Source organism: Muntiacus reevesi, chromosome 2 (assembly GCF_963930625.1).
Source record: "Muntiacus reevesi chromosome 2, mMunRee1.1, whole genome shotgun sequence".
Taxonomy (NCBI): domain Eukaryota; kingdom Metazoa; phylum Chordata; class Mammalia; order Artiodactyla; family Cervidae; genus Muntiacus; species Muntiacus reevesi.
Genome location: NC_089250.1, coordinates 179,687,436 through 179,712,697, shown reverse-complemented (window position 1 = coordinate 179,712,697; position 25,262 = coordinate 179,687,436). Strand labels below are relative to the sequence as shown.

Sequence of the window (25,262 nt, the reverse complement as noted above, 5' to 3'; positions counted from 1 at the left end):
CAACAGCCCCATCGCTTTGTGCCCAGACCTGCGTCTCACTGAAGCTCCTGCCTGGGCTCCTCCTGCTGGGTGGCTGTGGGACCCCCTGCCTGTCCCAGAGGGGTAAGTGTGTCCACAGGCCAGGCTCCTGCCCTGTTCTGGGAGAGCAGACGCACTTGGAGGCTGTGCTGGACGCCTACCACACCTGGTTGGCCAGTTTGGGTGCTGGACGCCCACCCCACCCCCCCCACGACGCCCTTCCCACCGATTCAGCAGAGACACAGGCACATATAGGGCTTTCCCAATGGTGCAAAACCAGTGTTTATTCTGATTTCTTCCTGAGGTGCCCAGGGCCATCAGGCTGCATGCTCTTGTCTGGTCACGGCGGGGCCCCACAGCACCAGGGAGTCTGGGGCGAACAAGGCACAGAGGTGACACCAGCTGGGGTGGGGGATGTCCCAGCACCAGGAAGGAGGGGCTGGCCGCTGGCCACAGTCAGGGCTGCAGGGATCCCCGAGGGACAAGGAGCCCTGGTGTGTATCCAGGGAGCACATGGAGCCAGGTAAATGCCGGGCCAGGTCCTCAGGGCACTCAGCTCCACACAACACATCCTCCTCCCAGGCCCCTTCCTCGTGGCCCTGTCACGGCCTGTCCAGGTAACTCACCACAACCACGTGGGGGTCTGCAGTGGCCTACCACCCCCTGAGGAGCCATGACCCCGGGAGACAGTGTGGAGAAGGTGAAGCTCAGACGGGAGGGGGAGGGGACTTAGGCGGCCATGTCTCCGGCCAGGCATGGAGGGGCAAGGGTGAGCTGCTGTCGGCCCGGGCCCTGCCCAGGGAAACCCCGAGGGGCTCGGCTGGGGGGCTGAGTGAGGACCTGAGTATCCCTGGGATGGCAGGACCCGTGCAGAGGGTGGCCAGGTCAGGAGTCAGCACACAGACTGAGTCAGTGATTGACCGACGTCCCGGGACGCGTGACTGCAGCAGCCTCCTCCCTGTGGGCTCTGTCGGCCTGTCTAGGCCTCGCTCTGGTACCGCAGACGGGAGAGCCGGTCCCGGACGGCCTGGTCGCTCTCGGGGCCACCCTCGGCCAGGCGGACCACCCTGCCGCCCAGGACGAGGTCCTGCACCTTTTGTTTGGTCACAGAGACCAGGCCGGGCGGGTTGGGGCTGGCTGGGCCCGTCAGGAGGATGCAGGCAGCGTGGCGGCCCAGCTCCAGCAGAACCACTGCGGGGACACGGCAGTCAGGGTGGGGGGCTGGCCGGTGTGGGCCTCCTGCAGCTGGCAGGCCCAGGCCCACGGGGGGCGCACTCACCCTGGAAGGCGACGATGGGGGCAGAGACGCTGTCAAGCTCCAGCAGGATGCCGGGCAGCGTGGGGTGGAGCATGTACAGGTGGCGCCCAGTGGCTCCGGGCTCCTGTGTGAGCGTGGGGTGAGGGGTGAGGCTAACGCTCACGACCAAGGCCGCGCCCGGAGCTGTGTCCGCCTGGGTCCTGGGAAACGCCAGCGCCAGCTCTGCACACACCTCCTGCCCCCCTTCCCCACCTGACCCTCCTCGGGGTCTGCCGGCTGCTGCCCAGCCACGCCCATCCTCCCAGCCCCCGCTCATCTCTGCTGGCCCCAGGGGGCTTCTGTCTCCTTGCAACCACACGGCCTGCCCCGCGCTGTCAGCCAGGACCCAAGACTCTACCGTCTGGTTGGAGCCAGTTGTCTTGTGGACACCCCAAAAGAAAAACGCGGAGCGATGGTCTGCGGTGGGAAGACTGGCGGACGGTGGGTCCCCAGGGAGGCCCGGGAGGGCCTGGCTCCACAGGACGGCCCCGGAGCCGAGGTCCAGGAGCAACACCTGTGGGGGGCGGAGGACAGGTTGCAGCTCTGGGGGCGGCTTGCGGGGCTCTGGTCCCGCTCCCAGCTGCGAGTAGAGCTGAGGCCGGAGGAGGTGCCGCTGACCTGTCTGTCGGAGCCGGTCCCGTTCTCGACAAGCACGGCTGGGGTGTTGGGTTTGTAGTGGCCGAGAACGGGTTTTCTGGAAGAAAAGCAGAGAGGGGGTTCATGCAGGGCCTCTGTAAGCAGGTGCCCGGGGTGGGGGCATGCCAGCAAGAAGAGGCTGTTGTCACCAGGGGGGGTCTCAGCCCCCCCAGCAGGGTGACACCAGGTGACAGGCAGTGGCGTTGTCCCCAGGTCTCCGCAGGGGGACAGGCTGGGGGGCCCGGCTTCCTGCAGAAGGACCCCATACCTCAGGACCTGGGTTGTCCCGAAGGTCCACCTGGGCGTGAGATCCTGCCCATCCAGCAGCATGCAGGCCTCGGCACTCACGAGAAGCAGGTCATCGCCCGCCTTCCCCGGCACGTTCATCAGGTAGCGGATGGCCCCTGAGCTGCAGGGGTGGGAGAGGTGGGACAGGGTGCTCCACATTCTCTCCCCCAACTCCCCAGTGCGTCTGTGGGGCTCCCAGGGCTCAGCCTCATGTTTCTTGCTTCTCCAGTTTCAGGATAACAAGAGACCCTTGCTGGATGCAGGGACCAGCGAGCCCGAGGGGACACATCTTCTCCCAGTTTTTATTCCATTTCTATGAGCCAGGTTTCTGAGTTTGAGCCCAGGGTGACCCTAGAGCCCTGGCACACGGCCTGTGCCCCCCACGGCTCCTCGCTACCCCCACCTGTGCACAAGCAGCCTGTGCGATGTGGCGCTGAGCATGTCCTCCCAGAGGGGGTCGCTCTTGAGTGAGCTGTCCCTCCCGCTGACCTTCTCGTACAGGCCCTTCACGGAGTGGCTGCAGAGGGCAGTGCCTGGGAACACAGAAAAGCCTGGTCCCCTCTCAGCGGGTGAGACCCTCGCATCCCTGGAGGCACAGCCAGCCCCACACCCGCCTCCACCCGGGTGCCAGCAGGGCTGTGGAGGAGGCGGTCCTGGGGCTGCGGATGCCACGTACCGCAGGGGACGAGGACGTAGTGGGCCCCCGCCCTGGTGACGTGGAGGATGGAGCCGCTGGTTCCGTCCACACCCAGACTGTCTGGGGGGCTGACCTGCTGCCCGGTGCCACCCGAGTAGATGTAGCCATTGACCTGTGCAGCATGAGTAGAGGAGACAGGGCTCAGACCGCCGGCAGGGCATCTGGGGGGGGGGGCTGACAAGGCTGGGGGACGTGGGGCGCCTGCGCCGTTCTCAGAGCTGCACCTGCGGAGTGTTCTCCCTGCCAGTCTCGGGAGCCCAGACGAGGCCCGATGGGGAGGCCGCACAGCTGGGATGGGGTGGTACCTGGTTCTCCTCCTGGACGAGGACCAGCAGGTCCAGGGCCCCATCAGCATCGAGGTCAGGCACGCGGAGCAGAGGGCTCAGGACGGACGCGTTTTCCCCGAAGCTGCTGGGCTGGCTCCACAGGGTCTTCCCTAAAACAGAACACAGGACCTGAGCGCTGTGTGTGTGGCCACCAGGTGGCCCACAGGCACGGTCAACAGTGTCCTTCTGGCAGCAGGCCCCTCCTTTGCCCACACTGTGTTTGCAGGTTGGCTGATGTGGACCCCCCCACCCCAGCTGGGCAGGGCCTGGCTCACCCCTGCTCTCGGGGGTCACACACGTGCACGCACCAGGCAAGAATGAAGGTGCAGGCTGGCAAGGGCCCGGGTACAACCTGCCCACGTCCGTATTTAGACGTGTTCTTAGAACGTTTCCTCTTTATTTTCCTGCCTGTCCTTAAAACCACAGCTTATAAAGCAAGTGCCACCTTGAACTACCCTAGCCTCAAGGTGCAGGATTCCTCAGGGCCTTGGAAAGGGACCTGGGCCTGTTGTCTTTAAGGCGCGTTATGTGCCTCGGGGCTCAAGCTGGACCAGCGCACACCCCACTCCCCCTGAACCTGGCCTGGCACCTGCACCTGCCCCGCGAGTGGGCAGCAGCTGGCTCCCCCAGCCCCAGATGCCTGCAGCCGCACTGGAGGGGACCACAACGGAGTGTGACTCCTCACGGCCCCCAAGCCCGTGCCTTCCCTCCTGTCTAGACTCACCATCCCTGGGAGGGTGAGCTGGCCCCTGAGGAGCATGCAGCCCTGAGACCTCGAGCCCAGGGGGCCCGCTGCAGGGAGCAGCCCACCTGTGAGTGTGTCCACAGCGATGAGAGGGCCGGGCCTGCCAAGGACAATGCAGGCAGAGGGCGCCGCACTGCCCCTGGGCTGCAGGACACCACACTCCACCAAGGCCCCGTCCTGGGCCACAGGCCTCTCCCAGAGGATGCTGCCGTTGGCCCCGGACACAGTGGCCACGAAGGTGCAGGGGCAGGAAAAGCCTGGAGGGAGGGCAGCCGCTGGTTGCAGCGTGACCCCAGGCTTCGGCCCCGAGCCCCTGGGGTCAGACGGGGTGGGGGCAATGTGGGCGTGTCCAGGACTTCCACCAGTTGCCTCCCCTAAACCCCTCCTCCTCTGCCTGCAGGGACCCCTCCTCCTCCTCCTGCAGGGAGCACTCAGCTTTGGGATAAAAACAAAATGTACCTTCATCAGCACAGGAGAGGCTGGAATTGCTGCGGCTGCTGTTGGTGTTTTTATAAAGAAAGAGAATATCCTGGATCTTGTCCTTGTTCACATCTTCTGTGGCCAGAAAGTCATAGGCGACTGGAAAGGAAACACCAGCCCCCCATTGGCGCTCCCCGTTCTGTGCCATGGGGCTGAAGTTGGGTGCGGCCGCGCATGGAGGGAAGCAGGGCAGTGCCGCCTCCACAGGCTGGCGACCCCACGCCCTCCAGAGGGGGCATCAGGTGCTAAGGACACCTGGGCAGAACCTTCTACTCAGGGCCGAGGCCCATCCTAACCAGCCTGGGATCTGGAGTCCACACTCACAGGGGCTACCCCTCCCTCCATTCAAGGACTCAGATGACAAACTACCTGCTTTAAAGTCAGACATCTAAAAGAATGAAATGCGGCCCTTACCTCACCCCGGATACAAAAATTTTCTCAAACTGGATCAAAGACCTAAACTGAAGAGCCAGAACTATAAAACTCTTAGAAAAAGAAACATGGGGCAAACCAACAAAAGAAACAGCACAGGTGACAAAAGGGAAGAACAGGTAAATTGGACCTGATCAGGGGACCCTGTTGGGAGAGGGAAAAGAAGAGCCACAGAAGACGATGAAGCGTCTGCAAACTGTGCATCTGATAAGGAGGATCCAGACTGTACAACAACAAAAACAATCGAATTCAAAAATAGGCAAAAGACTGGAAAAGATGTTTCTCCTAAGAAGATGTACAAATAGTTCATAAACTCACAGAAAGACACTCAACATCACTAGTAATAAGGGAAACGCAGATCAAAACCGTGATGAGACACCATCTCCTACTTGTTAGGACGGCGATTATTAAAATAAAAGAAAACCAGAGTTTCTGGCCCAGAACCCTTGTCCTTTGCTCCTGGGGATGTAAACTGCAGCAGCTGCTGTGGAAAACAGCCCAGCAGTTTCTCAGAAAGTTAACACAGAATTAGCCTGGGCTCCGGCACTTCCATTCTTTGGGTGCACAGACAACATAACCTAAAGCAGGGACTCGAGTGGTCACTTGTACAGGAACGTTCACAGCTGCATCATTTACAAAAGCCAAACCGTGGAAATAAGTTAGGTGTCCGTGGGCCGAAGAATAAACAAAATGTGATCCGTCCATGAGACAGATTGTTATTCACCCATAAAAAAGGAGCGAGATTCTGCATCAGGCTGCAGCATGGATGAACCTTGAGTGGAGACAGCCAGTCACACAGAGGCAGCTCCAGTCACACAGAGGCAGCTCCAGTCACACAGAGGCACCTCCAGTCACACAGAGACACCTCCAGACACACAGAGACAGCTCCAGTCACACAGAGGCAGCTCCAGTCACACAGAGACAGTCAGTCACACAGAGACAGCTCGTCACACAGAGACACCTCCAGACACACAGAGACAGCTCCAGTCACACAGAGATACCTCCAGTCACACAGAGGCAGCTCCAGTCACACAGAGATACCTCCAGTCACACAGAGGCAGCTCCAGTCACACAGAGACAGTCAGTCACACAGAGACAGCTCCAGTCACGTGAGGGTCTGAGCACAGGCCCCCCCCCCCCAGAGACGGAGCAGAACAGAGGGCGGGAGGGCTTGGGTGGGAAGGCGGGTGGAGAGTCGCCCTGTATTAGCCACGGAACATCCGAGGTGACAAAAGTTTTGAAAAAAATCGATGATGGTCACGTGGTCTTCTGAATAAATGCCACTCAGTTGTTTACTCTAAAATGGCATTTTTTTTTGGTGATATGCATTTTACCACAAAAATAAAATTGAATATAAGACACAAGACTTTCAGAATTAAGTGGTGAAGAGCTTGGCAAATAAACCCTATCCTCCAAAAATAACAGTAAAATGAGACAGAATTGTGAAGAGCTCCCATTTCAGGACCCTGGTAGCACACTGAAGGCACACATTATTGGAGAAGCACTGATTTAAGACACAGAACTGGAGCACTGGGCTGCCCACCCTCCGTCAGCCAGGGACCACACGGGGTATAAATTGAGAAAGCAGCAGCTTCCTGCCAGAGGGACTGACAATGTGAGTGCCCTCTGGGCAGGCGGGGTGGGAGTGCGGGCAACTTCAGAATGGATCACAGACCTCAATGGCAGAGCGAGAACTATAACGGGAAAAACTGGAGAAAATCTTCATGGTCTTAACTTAGGCAAAGAGTTCTTAGACACCAAAAGCATAATCCACACTAAAAAAATGGATACATTTGATCTCCTCAAAATTTAAAACTTTCATGCTTCAGTAGACACCCTAAAGAGAATGAAAAGACAAGCCCCAGATGAGTCACACATATTCACACATCATATATGTGATGGAAGACTTGTACCTGGAAGATATTAATATAAAAAACTTAACAATTTTTGGTTGATGTATATTTGATTAACAATGTTGTGTTAATAATAAGACAATCATATTTTTAAGTGAGCGGAAAATATGAATAGACGCTCACCACAGAAGGTATAAGACCAGCCAGTAATTCACATGAACATTGCTAATCACCAGGGAAACGCGAACCACACTGAGATACCACTTCACACCCACTAGGAAGACCACATGGCAAAGACCACGACGAGTGTCGGCTGGTGGGGACATGAAATGAGGCCTGGGAGGGACTGGAGTCAAACCAGACTTATAGTGTGAGGTTCAACAACCCTATTCCTGCTGGTCTTCCCAAGAAAAACAGGACATGTCCACACAAGGATTTGTACACAAATGTTCACAGCAGTGTTACTCATGAAAGTCAGGAACTTAAACGATGCAAATGGTCACTAGCTGATCAGTGGATGAACACTCCATCCACAAAAAGGAACACGTGAGCACATGGATGAACTCATGTGAGAGAAGCAAAGATGCGTCTTACAGGATTTCATTCATGTGAAATGTCCAGGACTGGCAAGTGCATGCAGACAGGAGCTGGTGGTGGGGACAGGCTACGGCGAGGAGCCAGGTAGGAATGAGGGGACGGTCTCAATGCTGGATGCAGAGACAGGTGCCCAGGTGCTCAGGCCTTAAACTGACTAAAAGTCACTGAGTCACACACTCAACACAGGTGGATATTATGATACATGAATTATTCCTCAGTAAACCTGACAAAAACCAACATAGAAGCACATGTTACTCCTCGCTGTCAAAATTAAGCACCAAATTCTGAACAGAACCCACTGTAAATGGGGCTCATGGAAGAAACTTCCCTTATTCCACCAGAAAGTGAAAGCGAAAGTCGCTCAGTCGTGTCCAACACTTTGTGACCTCACAGCCAATACAGTCCATGGAATTCTCCAGGCCAGAATACTGGAGTGGGTAGCCTTTCCCTTCTCCAGGGGATATTCCCAACCCAGGGATCAAACTGGGGTCTCCCACACTGCAAGCAGATTGTGTTTTTTTTTTTTTTTTTTTGCAGGCAGATTCTTTACCAGCTGAGCCACCAGGGAAGCCCAAGAATACTGGACTGGATAGCCTACCCCTTCTCCAGCAGATCTTCCCAACCCAGGAATCAAACCGGGGTCTCCTGCACTGCAGGCAGATTCTTTACCAACTGAACTATGAGGGAAGCTCAGGAGGCCGGCGGCAGACCCGCAGCCTGGTTCTCACCTTTGGGATGGCCTTCTCTGCATCTATTCTACCAGGTGCTCTCTTGTACTAACATCTTTCAAGTAACCAAATGGGCCCTTTCTTTTCTGGACCCCACCCACCATCCCAAGGGCACTCCCGTTTCCGAGACTCCAGGGCACCCAGGGTTCCCTGGCGCCGCCCACACCTGCCGCGTTGTAATCGATCCTCCACACCCCCTGTGACGCCGGCCGGTCTGGACACGGGATGATGAAGGAGACCACGAACACCACGAGGAGGCAGGCAAACAGGGAGAGGAAGAAGGCCGTGGTCCGGCAGCGCGAGAGGCGGGTCTGCGGGGCTGGCGTCCCGCGGGGCTCTTTTCCTGCTGGGCCCCCCGTGTTCTCCGGCGCCTTCCTGTTCTCGCTCTTCAGGGGGTGGATCTCGGCCTCCAAGTCCTTGCCGTCCGTCATTGTGTGCACATCCCTGAGTTCACCTCCTGGCCACTGTGGTGGCGACAGAAGGAGAGGCGGTCAGCAGCTGGTGTGGCCGTGGCCCATCAGCCAGGACAGGTAACAGAGAGCATCACGGCTCCTCTGGAGAAGGGCTCTGAACCGGGAGGCCGTGGTCTCAGAGGCAGCAGGCACCACGGCTCCCACCTGCTGACCAGGGCAGGCCAGCCAGGCGAGACTACAGCAAAGCACATGTTAAACATTAACCATGAACTGAGGCACCTCTGACCAGCCTCCCGCCTGCCCGGAGAGAGGGCCAGACCCCAGGGAGGGGCTGCGCTTACTCACGGTGTCACCTGGGTGTCGGGTGAGACCTGCCTGCTGAGCCTGCGTTCGTCCCTGCAAAAGGGAACAGTGTGTTCGGGAGGCTGAGGCTCAGAGTGGTAAAGGCCAGAGGAGCGCACGTACAGCTTCCGACACACAGCGCAGCAAGCTCATTGTTGCTGGAGATGAGGGTGGGGACCACCTCCCTCCTTCCTACCCCCTCGCCAAGTGCACTAGGTGTGGGCAGGAAGGAAACCTGGGGAGGCTGGCTCAGAAAACCCAGTGGAAAACCCTTCTGAAGAGGTGAACCTCTGACACCTGCAAACCACCACCACCAAGCCCCGAGCTCTTCGTTGTGTGAGAAGGAAACACACTGCTGTTGTTTTAGTTTGTGGCCCTGCCTCTTGGCACGTGGGATCTCAGTTCCCCTGCCTGGGATCGTACCCGAGCCCCCTGCAGTGGAGATAAACCAGTGGACCACTAGGGAAGTCCCACACTTCTGTCTAATGCAAGGCCAGGTATTTGTTATTTTGATCCTTTTTAAACAGCCAAACCAGGGTCCTAACGGACATAGATCACATTGAGAGGACGCAGGGGATCACAGGATCTGAGTGGGTGAAATCCTCATCTACCTGAGAGGGAGGCCCTGCTGGAGGTTAAAAACAGGACAGTGGGACGGGCTCCCATGGGGTGGGTCTGGGAAAGCGGGAAGAGGCCACAGAGAGCGCCAATTCCCTGTATAAACTTTTTACTTTCTCCCTTTAACAGCTTTTCTCTATTTATATAATAAAAACCTGTATATACACCCACTAGAGCGGCTTTAGTAATAAAGTGAAAAAATGTAAGAGTGGAGGAGGAGGTGGGGACCCTGGGTAAACAGTCGAGTGCGGCTGGGGGCCGGGCAATGCGGCAGCTGCTGTGGAGGCGGCCTGGCGGCTCCTCAGATGGTCAGACACGGGGTGGCGGTCTGGCCCAGCGGCACCATTCCTGGGCGTCCCCCCAGGAGACCCAGAGCACCAGCACGCAAACACTCAGAGCCTCATTGTCAGAACAACCCCAGTGTGTCTACAGGCGGTGGGTAAGCAGCACGGGTCTGCCCACGTGACGGAGTATTACAAAGCTGTGAACACTCACTCGGTGAGAGCACAGAGACACAGGTCACACACCGAATGGCTTCATTTACACACAATGTCCAGAACAGGCAGTTCCTGAGGCAGAAAGTAGGTGAGTGGGTGCTGAGGGCGGGGGAGGCACCTGTAACAGGTGTTGCTTTGTCCTGTGATGTAATGATGGCCGCCGACCTCACGCGTGTACTAAATGTCAGATAGTAAGGTCCATGTTACGTGTACATTACCATGGCTTAAAAATCAGACGTCTGTGCCTTCTCAATGTTGAGACAGGAGTTTTCACATTGTGAAAAGGTGAGCCTGTCAAGGAAATGAGCCAGACACAGGAAATGGAGCAAGGCGTGTGACCAGGGCCTCCTCGAAGCCCAGCATCTGACTACAGTGGGGGTGGACCGCCAGGAGCGAGGGTCTGGGAAGCCGGCTCACAGGCAGGTTGTCATCACCGGGCATTTCGAACAGGCGCCCTCGTGCTGGTAGGTTTACCTCGTTTGCCAAGTGGCGGGCATTTTCAGCCCGCTTTGGTATCTGGAGCAGCAGCACAGCTGTGGAAGTCAGGGTGGGGGTGCTGTGCCCCCCACCCCCCGGCCGTGGGGACTTGGAATGCGGCCCCCTCTCGAGCTCTGTGTTCCCGACCCTGCAGGCAGTTCTCGTCAAGCGTATTTAACCCAGAAAAAGTGAGTTGACTCAAGGAAAGTATTAAATGAGACTGAGCACAATGCTGTCCAGCGGGCGCGGCACAGGAACGGTGTGGGGCCTGCAGAGGGCGGGGACGCGCAGGCCTGGCTGCTGGGAACCTGCTGTATTGCAAGCTGAAATCTGCCTCCCGTGACCAGCTCCCAGCCCAGATTCTGTGCTGTGGAGTCACATCTAATCCCTCTCTTACACGTAAGCCTTCCCAGCATCTAAAGACCATTAATGACAAACCGTGCTCAGGAGGCTACCGCCTGCCCCCAGAGCTGCGGCCCATGACGGGTGCGGGCCCTCTGGTGTCCCGTCCAAGGTGACCGCCCGACCTCGCCATGCCACCCAAGGGTCCTGTTTGCCAAAATACCTCAGCTAATGTTGGTAGAAAGAGAATTTGTTGGAAAGAGGTTGCTGTTTGCATGGTTCAGTGGCTAAGTCATGCAGACAGTGCCAGAATGGAGGGGAGCTGGAGAGCCAAACTCAGAAATCGGTGGGCACCGGGGACCCGAGGTGGCCGGGGCGTGGCGGGCTCACAGCCAGGGGCAGTCAGTGCTGGCACCAGGCTCTGCCTCGGGCTCTCTCAGTGGGACGCTCCTGGGGCAAGCCGGTCACCCCTCCAGTTGTCCCTCCGCTGTGGACCGCCCACCCCTTGGGCCGGCCCTGTTTCCAGCCCTGCACCCTCCCCCCAGGGCCCTGGAGGACGGCGTTTTGATACTGGGGCCAGTAATAAACCACACCGGAATGTGAAATATGGAGCTCTACCTTGCAGCGTCTTCAAGAGCCGTTTCGGCTCCTGTGAGGTAACGGTGTGCCAGGGCGGGCCAGGGGTGTCTCTGGCCGGAGCAGCACTGGCCGGAGGCTCTGCTGCCTGTCCCCTTAGGGGCCAGAATGCGCACACTGCTCCCTGAGTCAAGAGCTCACTCTAGTTACTCTGAATAACTTTTTTCCTTCTAATCATTAACAGAGTTCCAAGATACTTTGTAACAAACAGGTGAAGGATACTTTGCTCCTTCTTGGGGAAGGTTTGTGTTCTTAGAAGAGAAACCTTACCAAGTAACAAGACTTGATTCACCTGGAAACAAACTGGTTGCACAGAGGGCATGCTGGGGAAAGACTCTAAACCATTCTCAGACTCCTCCTCCTCCCTGGGTCACTACAGGCCAGGCGGGGCTCTCAGGTTGGGTGGGGGGGTCCACACGCCCACGGCACTGCCGGCCGCCCCCGTCCTCAGACGCACGGACAAGGGGGCACGTGTGGAGGCTGGCGGCCCAGGGAGGCAGGTCTGAGGCACGATGCCTCCAACACCACGCTGGAAGACACCACGGGCCGGGGCCAGCCCTGCGAGCTTTCTGTAACATCTCGTGAGCCTATAATTAGTTCCAAGTACACAGCTTAAAAAATAATAAAGAAGGGGGGTCAGAGCTCCCCCAGTGCTGGCGCCACCCTGGAGCTGCCTGATCTCGAAGCTTCTGCTCCAGAGTCAGAGAACTGTTTGTGCTTTGTTCTGCTTGTTCTTGGCAGAACATCAACCACAGTGGAGTTTCTGCAAAGACCTCTGAGAACAGCCAACCTCCACCCTGCCTATTTCAAACCAATCACCACCTTTCTGCAGGCCCCCCACGGCAATCACTTCCCTCCCCACCGTGGGGAGAACGTCCCTCTGGTTCTCCGCTGCTCATGTACAGTGAGTCCCCGAAGAAGACAGCACAGGTGCCTGAGGTCACGAAGGGCCTGCCTGGGCAAGAGGGGAGCCTGTGAGGGCGTGGCGGGGCTCCAGGGTCCCCAAAGCCTGGGGCACACCTGGACCTGGCCTGGGTGCCCACAGCACCGCTCACAACTGAAGGCGCCAGCCTGACCCCTGAGCCTGGCAGATGCAGAGTAAAGTGCCCAAAGTTTCCCCGGAGCCGGATCAGTCAACCCTAGGCTTTTTTCCGGTCTGTTTCAGATTGCAGCTGCTCTGGTTCAATTCCACACAAAGAGGGAATAAGAGAAACTTAAGAGGTCTTTTGCCTCTAATACTGCAATGAAGCCTCTGCAACCCTAACCCCGGAAGGAAGCCCAAATCCAGGTGTGTTGATTAATTAGCCCCTCACCTGCCAACACAGGAAAGACACATAGCCCCCTGTCGATGGGCTCTCAGTAACCGGCCCGCCAGAAAGACAGGCCAGCCTGGGCAGGGAATGCATATTTTCTACATCAGCAAAACTCAACATGGGAGCCTTGTGTACGCATCCTCATCAGCATCAGGGCAACAGATGCTGAATGAAAGCACAGCCCACGCTGGGCACACGGACACTGAGGGAACGAAGCTGCTTTCACCTCAAACGGGGCTTCCCTGATGGCTCATTTGGTAAAGAATCCGCCTGCAATGCAGGAGATCCTGGTTCAATTCCTGGGTCGGGAAGATCCGCTGGAAAAGGGATAGCCTACCCACTCCAGTATTCTTGGGCTTCCCTGGTGGCTCAGTTGGTAAAGAATCCACCTGCAATGCAGGAGACCTGGGTTTGATCCCTGGGTTGGGAAGATTCTGGAGAAGGTAAAGGCTACCCACTCTAGCATTCTGGCCTGGAGAATCCCATGGACTGTATGGCATAGTCCATGGGGTCGCAAAGAGTCAGACGTAGCTGAGTGACTTTCACTTTCACCTTAAATAACAGCTGTTAGGATACAACAGAGGAAGAAAAGATAATAAAGGGCAAGGCCCTGAGGCTCAGTGATTTGAATCCTGACCTCATTTGCACCACTGTCCTTTTCTGTCATTTATAAGCAGCTCTGGGACTTAACAACAGAAATCAAGCTGATTCACAGGATTTTCAGTCACTGGGTTTTTTTTCTCCTGACGCATCTGAGCTTCCCAAATAACTACAAAAGTAAACCAATAGAAAAAAGAAATGAAGGGAAAGTGAGAGGTAAGAAAGAAAATGCAAGAGATGCTATCTGTTAAGGTAAAAGGTATGAGTCTAAGAATCACCTGCTTGAGATAAACACGCAATTGTTGTGTGAGGCTTTTCAAAGCCACCCCCCCACCCCCGCACTGCCCCCAGCACTAAGGAGCCTTACCTAGCTCCCCTGGGTGTGCCTGCTTGAGGCCAAACCTGCACTCCCGCCCAACGGGGAAGGACAGAACACCCACCAAGAGTTAACATTTGGAGGGGCAAGAAGACGCAGTATTTGGAGAAAAGAAATAACTCCTTTTCCTCCAAGAGTTCTTTCTCTGAGAAGAGTTTACTGAGTCGGAGACAACAGAAAAGTAAAAAACAAAAAAGCCTCACCTTGGGTGGGATGTTTCGAAAGAACAGCATGTATATTATCTGTGGTGAAACAGACCACCAGCCCAGGTGGGATGCATGAGTCAAGTGCTCGGGCCTGGTGGGCTGGGAAGACCCAGAGGAATCGGGTGGAGAGGGAGGTGGGATGGGGGACCGGGATGGGGAATATGTGTAACTCTATGGCTGATTCATATCAATGTATGACAAAACCCACTGAAAAATAAAAAAAATTAAAAAACAAAAAAGCCTCACCTTAACTTTGTTTGATGGATATTGAAAGCACAGTCTAACAAGGCAGAGGGAGAATTGCCCCAACAAAGACCTGACAGTTCTACAGGGATTATGAAAGCAGGGGTTTAACTTTTTAAACTAAAATTTGGTAACTTTTTTTTGGAGAGATCATTTTAGAGGATTTTAATAAGAAACGTGTCCCCCAACCCCACCCCCTGCCCAATTTCAAAATGTTCAAATTTACAGCATTCCTTTCTTTTTGGTTGTGCAGAGAAGCTTGTGGGATCTTAGTTCCCCAACCAGGGATCAAACCCATGTGCCCTGCATTGCAAGACAGATTCTTAGCCACTGGGCCAGCAGGGGAGTCCCCACAGCATTCTTTTAAAGTAATTTTCAGACTACGAATCAAAGAGGTCAGATGTTGAAAATTAAACACTTCAAACAGAAAGGCTGTTTGCATATTTTTTAAAATTGACTTAAATTAAGTAAAATTTTTGTTTAAACTGCATGCCTTCAAGTCTTAACTCTGGTTTTAGCTGAGAATTTTGAGAACATGGAACCACAGTCTGTTCTGTGAGGGAAGAAGGAAGGAGGCACCCACTGGTATTTGCCCAGAAGTCCTGGTGGAGACACAGACCACCTCCCTCCATTCATGCAGGAATAGCTGCTTCTATTACTTGACCTTACTAGGGTGGCAGCATCACAAAGCAGATATTATTTTAATCAAAGGTAACTGCGAATTAGAAAACATGAAAAACATGTAGGGAACACTCAGGAAAAACCCTGATTATAGATTAACCTCACTCTTTTAGCTTCACCAGTTAGTGAGAGAAACCAAAAGGATTTTGTCACTGATTAAACCATGAAAAGGTTTAATTGAGGACTTACCATGTCCAGCGAGACTCCTTAAGGTGCGGGTGAGGAAGGAGAAGACTTCTCTCCGTGGGGGGCTCTCCCCCTAACTCACACTCAGTGGGTTATATTTCAAAGGGACAGGAATCATACAGGACAGAACACACAGCATCTGATCGCGTGTCCGCTGGGCACACTGCCTTTGCTCACTTGGCCATGCTGTGACCTGACCAGTAAGGGGGCTGGTTTTCAAGTCTTCTGCTGGGCTGGGTCCCCTGCCAGGAGGCCCTTGCAATCCTCTGAGCCTCGGCCTGACCGTGTCAAACCTCAGGAAGTTCTATGTGAGCCCCACAGACCAGGCGGGCCACCTTCCACTGGAGAACTTGGCCATTTTCTTTCAAAGCGCCCATGATACTCCTCCCACAGCCTCTGACCAAGAGCTATTTTAGGGCAGGCAGACACTGGATAAGTGTCAGTTACATGGGGAAGAAGCTTTACTCAAGAGCTTGTCTTGGTGCTCAACCTCCTGACCTGTAATCATGAACCTACCTGACAGCATAAGCGCCCCAGCGCTTGTCCCCAAAGCCAGCTACGACATACACAAGCGGCCTAGGAATGTCTTTACATCAGGACTGCTCCGACAGCATTCAGCCAGAGACATGCATGTGAGAGACGCCCACAGAACCCAACTGGGCAAACTGGGTTTTCAGCTGAGCAAAGCAGAAGTCAGACAATGCCCACTTCAGTGTTCAGTTGTTTACAGCCGAACAACTATTTCCTCTTGTCACTAAGCAAATAATCTCAAGACAAAGAAGACGCCCTTCATCATCTTTCAAATGAGGTCAAATTTTAAGGTTGTTCATGGTTCCCGGATAAAGACAAGTGTTTCCTGGGCAGGTCAGCGCTTAGGGGCCAGACCTCAGCACAATCTCTTTCCTTCAGAAGACTCAACACCTCACCTGTCAGAGCAGGTGAGGGTGGCTGGAACACTGCCTAAGAGTGAGCTAAGGAGGACTAGCCACCTGCATTTCAGACGAGTGACTATTACACAGAAGAAGGTTTTGCAGATTTATCCATAAAATCACATGGAAGAAGCCTTTCTCCTGAGTTTTAAGGCAGATTTAATTTCCTCTGATTCCCCCACGAACCAGTGTTTCTTCTTGTCCTCACATTAGGGAAGGCAGAGCTTTTAAGAAGATAAAGAATAACTCTTATTTGATCACCTTTCATCAATCCCATAAGTTGGTCTTCACTTGAATTTACTTATTTTTTAAAAGCTCCAGCACACAGATATTCATGAACACAGAGAGCACTAGCCCCGTCCTTCCACTCACCCAGTTCAGTGATTCTAAGAGAGTCAACCATTTCCGTCTACAGACCAGCACTCTTCTTCACCATGCCCCACCTCCAGTTTTTAAAAAAGCTGCTCCAGTTTTGGAGACATGCCATTTGATCTCTCAACATCTGCTTCCTGGTTATTCATTTAGGAATCAGTGTTCTTCTTCTTCTTTTTGGACACCATATCCAAATTCCATGAAGGATTTAACACAGTGAGAGAGGGAACTAAATTCACTAAGTTTGTGGGTTTTATAAAGACTGATTTTGAGTGAGGTATCCAGCACATTTTGAAACAACCAACAAACCCTGCAGATTCTGACTTACCTCTTCAATTAGCTTCTCCTACCAACAGCAACTACTTCAGGTCATACTTTCATAACTTCTCACTTGGATTTCTGTAGCCCTCTCAAATCTTGATTTAAAAAAAAGACAAAAAAAACCCTGCCTTCATGCTGCAAGAGACATCTTTCTAAAACATCTCCTGATTATATCATTCCCCTGCTTGAAACTCTTGACCAACCCTTCACAATTTGCCTGCAGGTCTTTTCACCACCTGGCTCTTGCCAACCTGTACACCGAGCATCTGCTCCCTCAGTCCTAAGGCATTAAATGCCCACTCAAACCAGACCACCCCCTCCGCACCCACCACTGCTCCTTATTCACTGAACCACTGGTGAGACCTGCCCCGAATGGCAGAAACTTCAGAGGGTATCCCTTCTTTGTGGCCTTTGTTTTCCCAGGATAGAGCATAGTGCACGGCATAAAATAAACACACGTTCACCTGTCAATAAATGTCCAATTCTTCCTATGCTCTGCTTGTAAACTTTTCTTGGAAGAGTAATTCATACATGCATTTTTTGTTGTTGTTGTTTTTCTTTTTGTGGGCTTTTTCATAAACGCATTTATTAACAGTTTATTTTTTGAAATATACACTGTGCAGGAGCAGGCGACTTTTAAAACCTGATTTGAAATATACGGCATGTATCAGATGCCGGGGTCAGTTTGACTACCTGACATCTATTCCTTCTCTCTATAAGAGCACCTGGATTTTCTCCAGGTAAATGCACTTTTCCACAAGCTGACTGTGGTTCTGGTAACTCTGAAGAGAGCTCCTTGTCTAGGGTTAGGTAACCAGTTAGCTAACAGGGGTAAAGATCCAACTGGAATTACAGAGAAGAGGCACTCTTCCCACAGAAGTGGTTTTAAAATAAGTTCACAAGCTCTTTGATGCGCCTTCCTTCAAGGTGAAGTCTTTGAGGACCTTGCTGGCAGTCCAGTGGTTAAGAATTTACCTTTCAATGCAGGAGACGTGGGTTCGACCCCTGGCAGGGGAACTAAGACCCCACATGCTGGAGAGCAACTAAGCCCGAATGCCACAACAAAGACACAGCACAGCCAATAAGTAAATAAATAAATGCCTACTACCATGCCCCTTAAAACTTCTTTGAAACACTTTCCTTCCCATTATGACTACTCAGAACCAGCCAAAATTCTGCTTAGACCTGGGCTTCCTAGATATGTTAGAGACCCACCAGATACATTCTAGGCACATCCAATACACCTTGGTTGTATCATTTTTTTTTTTTTTTGGTCGTATCATTTTTCAAAAAAATAAAAAGATGAAGTCTTTCGTGCTTAGTGATGCTAGCAGATAGAATGTGGCAGGAGAACCAGCAAAATTGCAAAACAAGTTCATAAAGGTGTGGTGGTTTCGCCATCCTCTCCTCTCTGATGTCCTGCTCTGAGGCAAGGAGGACGTGGGCCCTGTGCAAAAGCACCCCAAGCTAGGATATTAGGACTCCAACCAACAGCCCAGAAGGCACCGAGGTCCTGAGTGAGCATGCTATCCTGGAGTCAGAACCTCCAGTCCCAATCAAGCCATTAGAGGACTGTGGCCCCAGCCAGTATCTTGGTTGCAACCCCATGAGAGTCCTTGAACCATAACACCTAAGTCACTCCTGAATTCCACAGTAACTGATAATAAATGTTTGATGCTTTAATCCATTAAACTTTGTGCTGATTTGTTACAGAGCAGCAGATAACTAATACAAGCAGGTAGGACAGAGTCAGGAACCTGAGAAGAAAGCCAACATATAAACAGATTAAAGAGTTATGTGAGAAGGTGGTGGTACTAGTGAGATCCCATGTGCCAGCATCAGATCCTGATTGTCTCATTTAAGCTGCTGGCCCCATCTGTTTCTTGTTCCCTGGACATTCCTAAATGAAAGGCAGTGGAATCCCTCCAGAGATTGAATTAGTTTTAATAGATGTTTGACACTCGAAGTCAAAAGCACTAGAACCAGTGCAACAGGGGCTCAGAGAACTGGTAAAATGCCCAAGCAAATCTCCACTTGGTTGCTAAAGGGCCATTTTCACTTCACCCTTTCCTGATCCTAATTTAGCTAACTTATTGTAATACTATCTGTATCTTCCCATAATGAATTGAAGCTCCTTGAGAACAGGAATTCCTTGATGAGTGCTAAATCCTCAGCACAGAGAACCATGCCTCATCGCTACCATCCCCCTCCCCCCCCCCTCCCCGGCACTTTTTTGGTTCCCTTGAGCTGCTGTAACTGCAGGCTCACAGTCAAAGTGCAAGAGAGGAGGGGAGAGGTCTGGGTGAGGCTCAGGACATCAGCAGCCTGAGTGAGTGAGTCGCTCAGTCGTGTCCTACTCTTTGCTCATGGACGGTAGCCTGCCAGGCTTCTCTGTCCATGGAATTCTCCAGACAATCAGCAGCCTAGGAGGAGGCAAGCCCATGGCACAAGCTCCTCGGCTGAAATTACAGGGTTGCAAGGATTTCCCTGTCAGTTCCCAGGCAGTCAGTTCACAGGGGAGCTGGAAGTCTCACAGACGACAGCGTTCTTCGTCCTTTTCAACTCTGCCTTGCTTTTGCTTAGAAGACAGGCTGCAGAGAGTGATCACCCCATAGATGACTAACCGTCAGTTGAGCTTTGGTTACCGGGCCGGTCGTCTGACAGGCGCTGTCCTAGTAACAGGACGTGGATCTCTGACCGTGGCTGGGGGCAGCTCACGGACATCCTGTCTTAGCACATTTTTAAATTACTCCCAGGCAACCCATGAAGCAATGGCTGGCTCGTCTCCCGAGCAGCTAACCGAGAGGTGGGAGTTAATCCTGTCCTGGGGGAAAAGCGCGGCTGAACTGAAGCCCGGGCTGCGGGAGTCGGATCTGCTCCGAGCGCCTCCACCTACCGGGCGGCGCGGACACGCGCGGACCCCAATGCCGGGCGGTGGGCGCGAGCACGATCGGGCCCCGGGGGCTGGGGTCTCCCGGGACCCCGCAGTGGCGCGGACACAAGCTGCCGGCAGGGAGGAGGCGGACCGCGCGAGCTCCGCGGCGCGCACGCGCGAGGAGGACGAAGACGGGCTACTCACCTGCCGCCGCGCCCTCGCGAGGCTGCCGGAGCTGCTGCCGCGCCGCCGCAGGCCGCTCGGGCCCGCCTCTGGCGTCACTTCCGGTCGGGTGGGGCGGGCGAGGCGGAAGCGCCCCAGGTCCGGCCCCGCTTTGCGGACCGCACGGTTGCCGAGCAACGTGCACGGTGGTGCGGGTCAGCCTGGCGAGTTGTATTTGGGGCTCCGGCTGCTCTGCTGCGGTTCCGCGGTTGTCGGCGCGTTGGAGCCTCTTTCGTAGGTTTTCCGTGCGTTGGCCGACGCTTCCTCTTTCGGAAGTGCCTGTTCTGGTCATTGGTCCAGTTCTCTGCTCAGTGGGGTGTGTTTTCGTACTGTTTCCTAGCGCTCAGGAATGTTAAATTCTTGTCGGTTGCTTGTGTCGTTAAGTATCTCGTTTTGCGCCTTGTCTTTTCACTTTATGAATTTCTATTTCAATATGAAAGGTGCCAGTCTCTTATAAGTACCTTCTTCGTCTTGTTTAGAGAATCCTTTCCTACCCCAAGTTACTCCCTCACATTTTAAAGTTTTGATTTTAACATTTAAGTCCTTAATTCAGTTTGGCATAGTTTTAGTGTGGGCTAAGTAGGTAATTTCATTTTTTGCCCATTTGGATAACCAACAGTCCTAGTGCCATTTATTGAATTAGTCCCTCTTTCCCCCAGCGGTGTACAATGGCACTTGCCATATTTTTTAAAAAATCTATATATGCATGGGTTTCTGTTGGGTTTTTAATATTAAGCGTTAACTTTGTCCTAATGCTCACACGAGGTGTTCTGCATTAAATTAGGTTTTTTATTAATTACCCCACAGTAACAGTAACTATGAAACACCCTCCACAGGCCTCCCCCACACCCACCCAGCCCACTGAAAACTGATGGAAATTTGTCTTTTTTGAATGGCCAGATGCTGAGCAGTTGAGAGGTTCAGAAAAATCCTTCTATCTGTTCAGAGAGGGGATCTGGATTCCCTCCAGATTTGAGTCCTTTAGTATGTAGATGAATCTCTCTGGATCCAGGCAGCCCCAGGGTCCTAGGTCTAGACTTTTAAGACTCCTGGACCTCACTATCCTTGAAATGTAAACACCTGGATCAAGATAACCAGACTTTCTACCTGGGCACCTAAGCCAGGCTGTAACTATTTGACCCTCTCAGAGAGATAAGGCAAGTTATTATACTTTTGAATCACAGTTCACAATCTATTAACTAGACAAATTACAGACCTAATTCTCCACCAGGCTTCTCTGGTGGCTCAGACAGTAAAGAATCTGACTGCAATGCAGGAGACCCAGGTTCCATCTCTGGGTGTGGAGGAGCCTCTGGAGAAGGGAATGGCAACCCACTCCAGTATTCTTGCCTGGAGAATCCCACGGACAGAGGAGCCTGGCGGGCTATAGTTTATACGGTTGCAAAGAGTTTGACACGACTGAAGTGACTTAGCCCAGACGCAATTCTTTTAAGTATGTGAAGAGTCTCAGGGGACTAGGGCTTTTTTTGGAGCACGGGGAAATGGAGAGAAGTCTTATTTGCTCAGAGCTTCTTTCTGGGATCAGTATCTATTTTGGTGTGCTGGGGCCACATGATCACAGTTACAATAAAGAGAATAAAGAGTTAAGGATCAAAGGAGAAGAAAGAAATGATCTTTGTTCAGATGCTATGATTATATTCTGAGAAAGTTCAAAGTTTTTTTTGTTTTTTTAGACATTCTTTTAACAGTTTGGGCTTCCCTGGTGGCTCAGAGGGTAAAGAATCTGCCTGCAATGCAGGAGACACAGGTTCAGTCACTAGGTTGGGAAGATCCCCTGGGGAAGACAATGGCTACCCACTCCAGTATTCTTGCCTGGAGAATCCCATGGACAGAGGAGCGTGGCGGGCTAGAGTCCGTGGAGTCCCAAAGAGTTGGACACAACTAAGCAACTAATTTTTCTTTTTTAAAACAGGTTAGAAATGTTTTCTTCTATTCCTGAATTCCTAATATCATTGTGAAATAAAATTCATATTTTACGACAAGAAAAATTTAAACATGAAAAATTTTTGTCTGCCCTTTGGCCCCCTCTTTCCACATACTGTGCATTGTGTATCTGTGTTATACATGGACCAGCCTTCCCCTTCATGGAATACCTGTTCAACCATAAAAAGCAGCATTCTCCCAGCACCAACAAGACAACTCCTTAAAAGATAACATTCTTTCTTGATCTTGTATAGGGCCACATGACCTGCCATGATGACACTTAGATCTAGTTACCATGTAAATTGTCAATAATACGTCATTGATGAACATCCCTCTGTCTCAAAAAACTTACATAACTCTTCCTTGACTTCTAACAGTTCTCAGAGTTTTCTGAGATGCTCTTCCTGGGCTATAATCCTCAAATTGACTTGAATAAAGTTTTTCATTTCTTTCTCAGATCAATTGATTTGTTCTTTGTCAACATCATCAACGTGCATTGAATTTTATTAACTTTTTTTCTGCATCTCTTAAGGTGATTATGTGGTGTTTCTTCTTTAATCTTTTAAAGCAATAAATGCCATTAACTTTCTAAAGATAACTGATCCTTGTATTCTTAGATTAAACCAATCTGCTCATGATCTATTACCCTTATACATGCTGCTAAATTTCACTTGCTGATACTGTTTAGAACGTTTGCCTCTATGTTAATGAGTGAGGTTGGATTATACCACACTTCATTTTACTATCCTTGCCTAGTTTTGTTATCAAGACTATTGGTCTCACAGAAAGAATTGGGCAGTGACCTTTTTATGTTTTTTGGAGATGTTTGTGGATTGGAATGATCTGTTCCTTTAAAAAGTTGGGTTGAATTTGGCTTATCTGCCTGATTACAGGATGCAGCAGTGGGCCTGCCAGGAAGCTGAGAGGCTTGTGAAATACCCAGAGGCCAATGGCCTCCCCATCATGGAATCCAATTGCTTCCACAACAGCAGCAAGATCCAGCCGCCAGAGGATGAAGACTGACTGGTTGCTGGAAGGGTTTAAGAAGCAACAGCTTCTCTACCCTGCCTACTGTTCTGACCTCTTCTTAGAGCACCTAATTAAAAGGACTGAAAGTGTGTGTGGGGGGGAAAGTTGAGTTGAAAACCAGTTTTTTCACCAGTATAAACTAGGTAGGCCTGATGCATTCTTTGAGGAGGAATTTTAAACTAAGATGTATTAATATCTTAATGCTGCATAAAATCCCACAGGAAGGGACAGAAGGAAACTGCAGATACTGAGTTGAAGTTCTGGGCAATGTTGAATAAAAAAGACAGCAATACAGATACACACAATACGAGAGCAGTGAGTTCAGTCTTACTTGGGATTTACTGAAAACAGTAGCCCTGAAGACCATAAGCTCTGAACTTCAGAATTGCTCCAAGGAAGTGTGTGAGGAAGTCAGTATATATTATATATATGATTTTGTTTTCATTTTTACATGTTCATCATTTTTTTTTCCTTTTTGCTCACCATTTCTTCAAACATCTTAGACTGTCTTTTGAGATAATTTTCTTTCTGAATGGCATCCTTTATACATTCCTTTAGTGCAGATCTAGATTTAGTGCTGTTTTAGCTTTAGTTCCCCAGAAAGCAGAGCTTGACAGCAAAGCTCTGATACTATTTTATTAAGGGCCTCATTCCCAGGGAATTAGGAATGGGAGGAAAGCAATGAGGCATGGAAGGAGCAGAGCACAAATGAGTAGGTGTCACTGCCCCTACCCGTGTCAGGCCATTGCCCCTTAGTGGTGCCCCTGGGCAATTGCTTTCCCAGAGGACTGTTCCTGGGCTCTAGGTAGCCATTGGGTGCTGGAAGTGTTTATGGGAAAAGTCACAAATTTGTCTACTAAATTATACCTCCAGTTGGTCCAAGTTTAAGTTTCATCACATTGAATATAACTCCTCTGTGCTTCTGATTTGTGCATGCATGTTCATGTCAGGCCTCAGTGACAAGTGAAGCCTCTTGGTGGGGCAAGAAGTGCGAATTCCGTGATGCGGTTACTGAGAGCAGTGGTGAGATGTCGGTACGGCTTCTCACCCTTGATTCCAAAGCCTTGGATGACTTGGCTATTGGGGACTGCAGTCGGAGGCTTCAAATATGACTACTGAAAAATCCCATCTTTATACACACAAGCTGGTCCTCACATCAGAAGGTAGCATCTAGGACTTCCCTAGCGGTCCAGTGGTTAAGAATCACCTGCCAATGAAGTGGACAAGCGTTCAATACCTGATCTGGGAAGATTCCACATTCTGCAGGACAATTAAACCTATGCACCACTACTACTGAGCTCATGCTCCAGAGCTGCAATGAGCTGCAACCTCTGAAGCCCAAGCACCCTAGAGCCAGTGCTCTGCAGCAAGAGAAGCCACCACAATGAGAAGCCCACGTATCACAATTAGAGAGTGGTCTCTGCTCTCTGAAACTAGAGAAAGCTGGCATACAGCAACCAAGACCCAGTGCAGCTAAAAAAAAAAAAAAACATCTGTTTTTCCCTCTTCTTGAATCTGCATTGGCCTTTTGACTTGCTTTGACCAACGGATAATGGTAGAAAGAGAGTTCTGGGGGTCTGAGCCTTAAGAGGACTGATAGCTAGCTTCCACTCCTTCCCTGGGGGCAACCAGCTGCCGTAGCAATGTGGGCTAGACTTCAGAATGTTATGATCTCACATACAGAGATAGAAGCAGCTTGGAGCACCACAGTGGGGCTGGGCATGTCAATGCAGCCTTCTTGGATTTTTGCTCGGTTTCATACAAGCAATTTTGTGAACCCAGCCAAACCACTCAGAGCAAGGAGCCCAGGGCCGGCTAATCCCTGCCTAAGCACCGCAGAAAAATGAGAAATAATAAATCACTTTTGCTTTAACACTGTTATGAAGTGACTTGCTATACAGAAATAAATACTTGACCTTCTTTACCGTAAAATGGATTTCTTGATGTAAGGCAACGCTGTTCACGATCCCATGTCAGTCAGGCCTCCTGCAGGCCTTCGTGTGTGGGGGACACTGCAGTCAGGACAAGCGTCGACAGGAGCTCCAATACACGTCTGTCTAGAGACACGGACAGTTTCAGTGGTAGGAGTTACGGTTCCCTACTGTCTGCTGTACGCATGTGTCGGAGGTTCACTATCAGTCTTGGAAGTGGCCAGACCACTGTGAACTCAGGGACTACAGCAAGTAGCAGTCACAGAACCCAATTCCACGCTCAATTTAACTTTCACAAAAGTCATTTGGTCAGGCACCATTTTCACAGGTGTAAAAAAATAGTCTTAAAGTAGCTAAATGATATTCACAGGTTCACGATTAGCAAGAAAACACGGAATTTATTTTCCTGCTTGGGACTGTCTAAATTTATTTCCCTTTATTGCTGTGTCGCCTAGGTGGAGCTCGGAGATTTTAGCCTCCGGAGTAAAATCAGGGAGGGAATTAGCCCCGCCCCCTGAGCAGCTTGCTTGCGTAACTTGCGCAACGGAACATCAGGCCCGCCTTCAGACCACATTTCCCAGCAGGCCACGCGCCGGCGTCGACGCACTTCCT

At 51.8% G+C, this 25,262-nt stretch overlaps 1 protein-coding gene across 7 annotated transcripts; it reads right to left on the bottom strand.

The window, feature by feature from the left end:
- Positions 1–253: 253 nt before the first annotated feature.
- Positions 254–19,845, bottom strand: FAM234A (family with sequence similarity 234 member A). Of its 7 annotated transcripts, none has more exons than XM_065923905.1 (13): positions 19,729–19,791; positions 8,856–8,906; positions 8,264–8,561; positions 4,467–4,586; positions 4,073–4,264; positions 3,242–3,372; positions 2,916–3,048; positions 2,643–2,772; positions 2,220–2,360; positions 1,934–2,009; positions 1,674–1,829; positions 1,298–1,400; positions 254–1,209 (listed from the first exon to the last, which is right to left on the bottom strand). In XM_065923905.1, the coding sequence occupies exons 3-13, from the start codon at positions 8,526–8,528 to the stop codon at positions 998–1,000; spliced, it is 1,659 nt and encodes a 552-aa protein (XP_065779977.1). In that variant the 5' UTR covers positions 8,529–8,561; positions 8,856–8,906; positions 19,729–19,791; the 3' UTR covers positions 254–997. The 7 variants fall into 7 exon arrangements, with proteins under 7 accessions (XP_065779977.1, XP_065779973.1, XP_065779970.1 ...); XM_065923901.1 differs by lacking the exon at positions 19,729–19,791 and adding an exon at positions 11,405–11,539 and having other exon boundaries at positions 8,852–8,906; XM_065923898.1 differs by lacking the exon at positions 19,729–19,791 and adding an exon at positions 11,405–11,538.
- Positions 19,846–25,262: the final 5,417 nt, after the last annotated feature.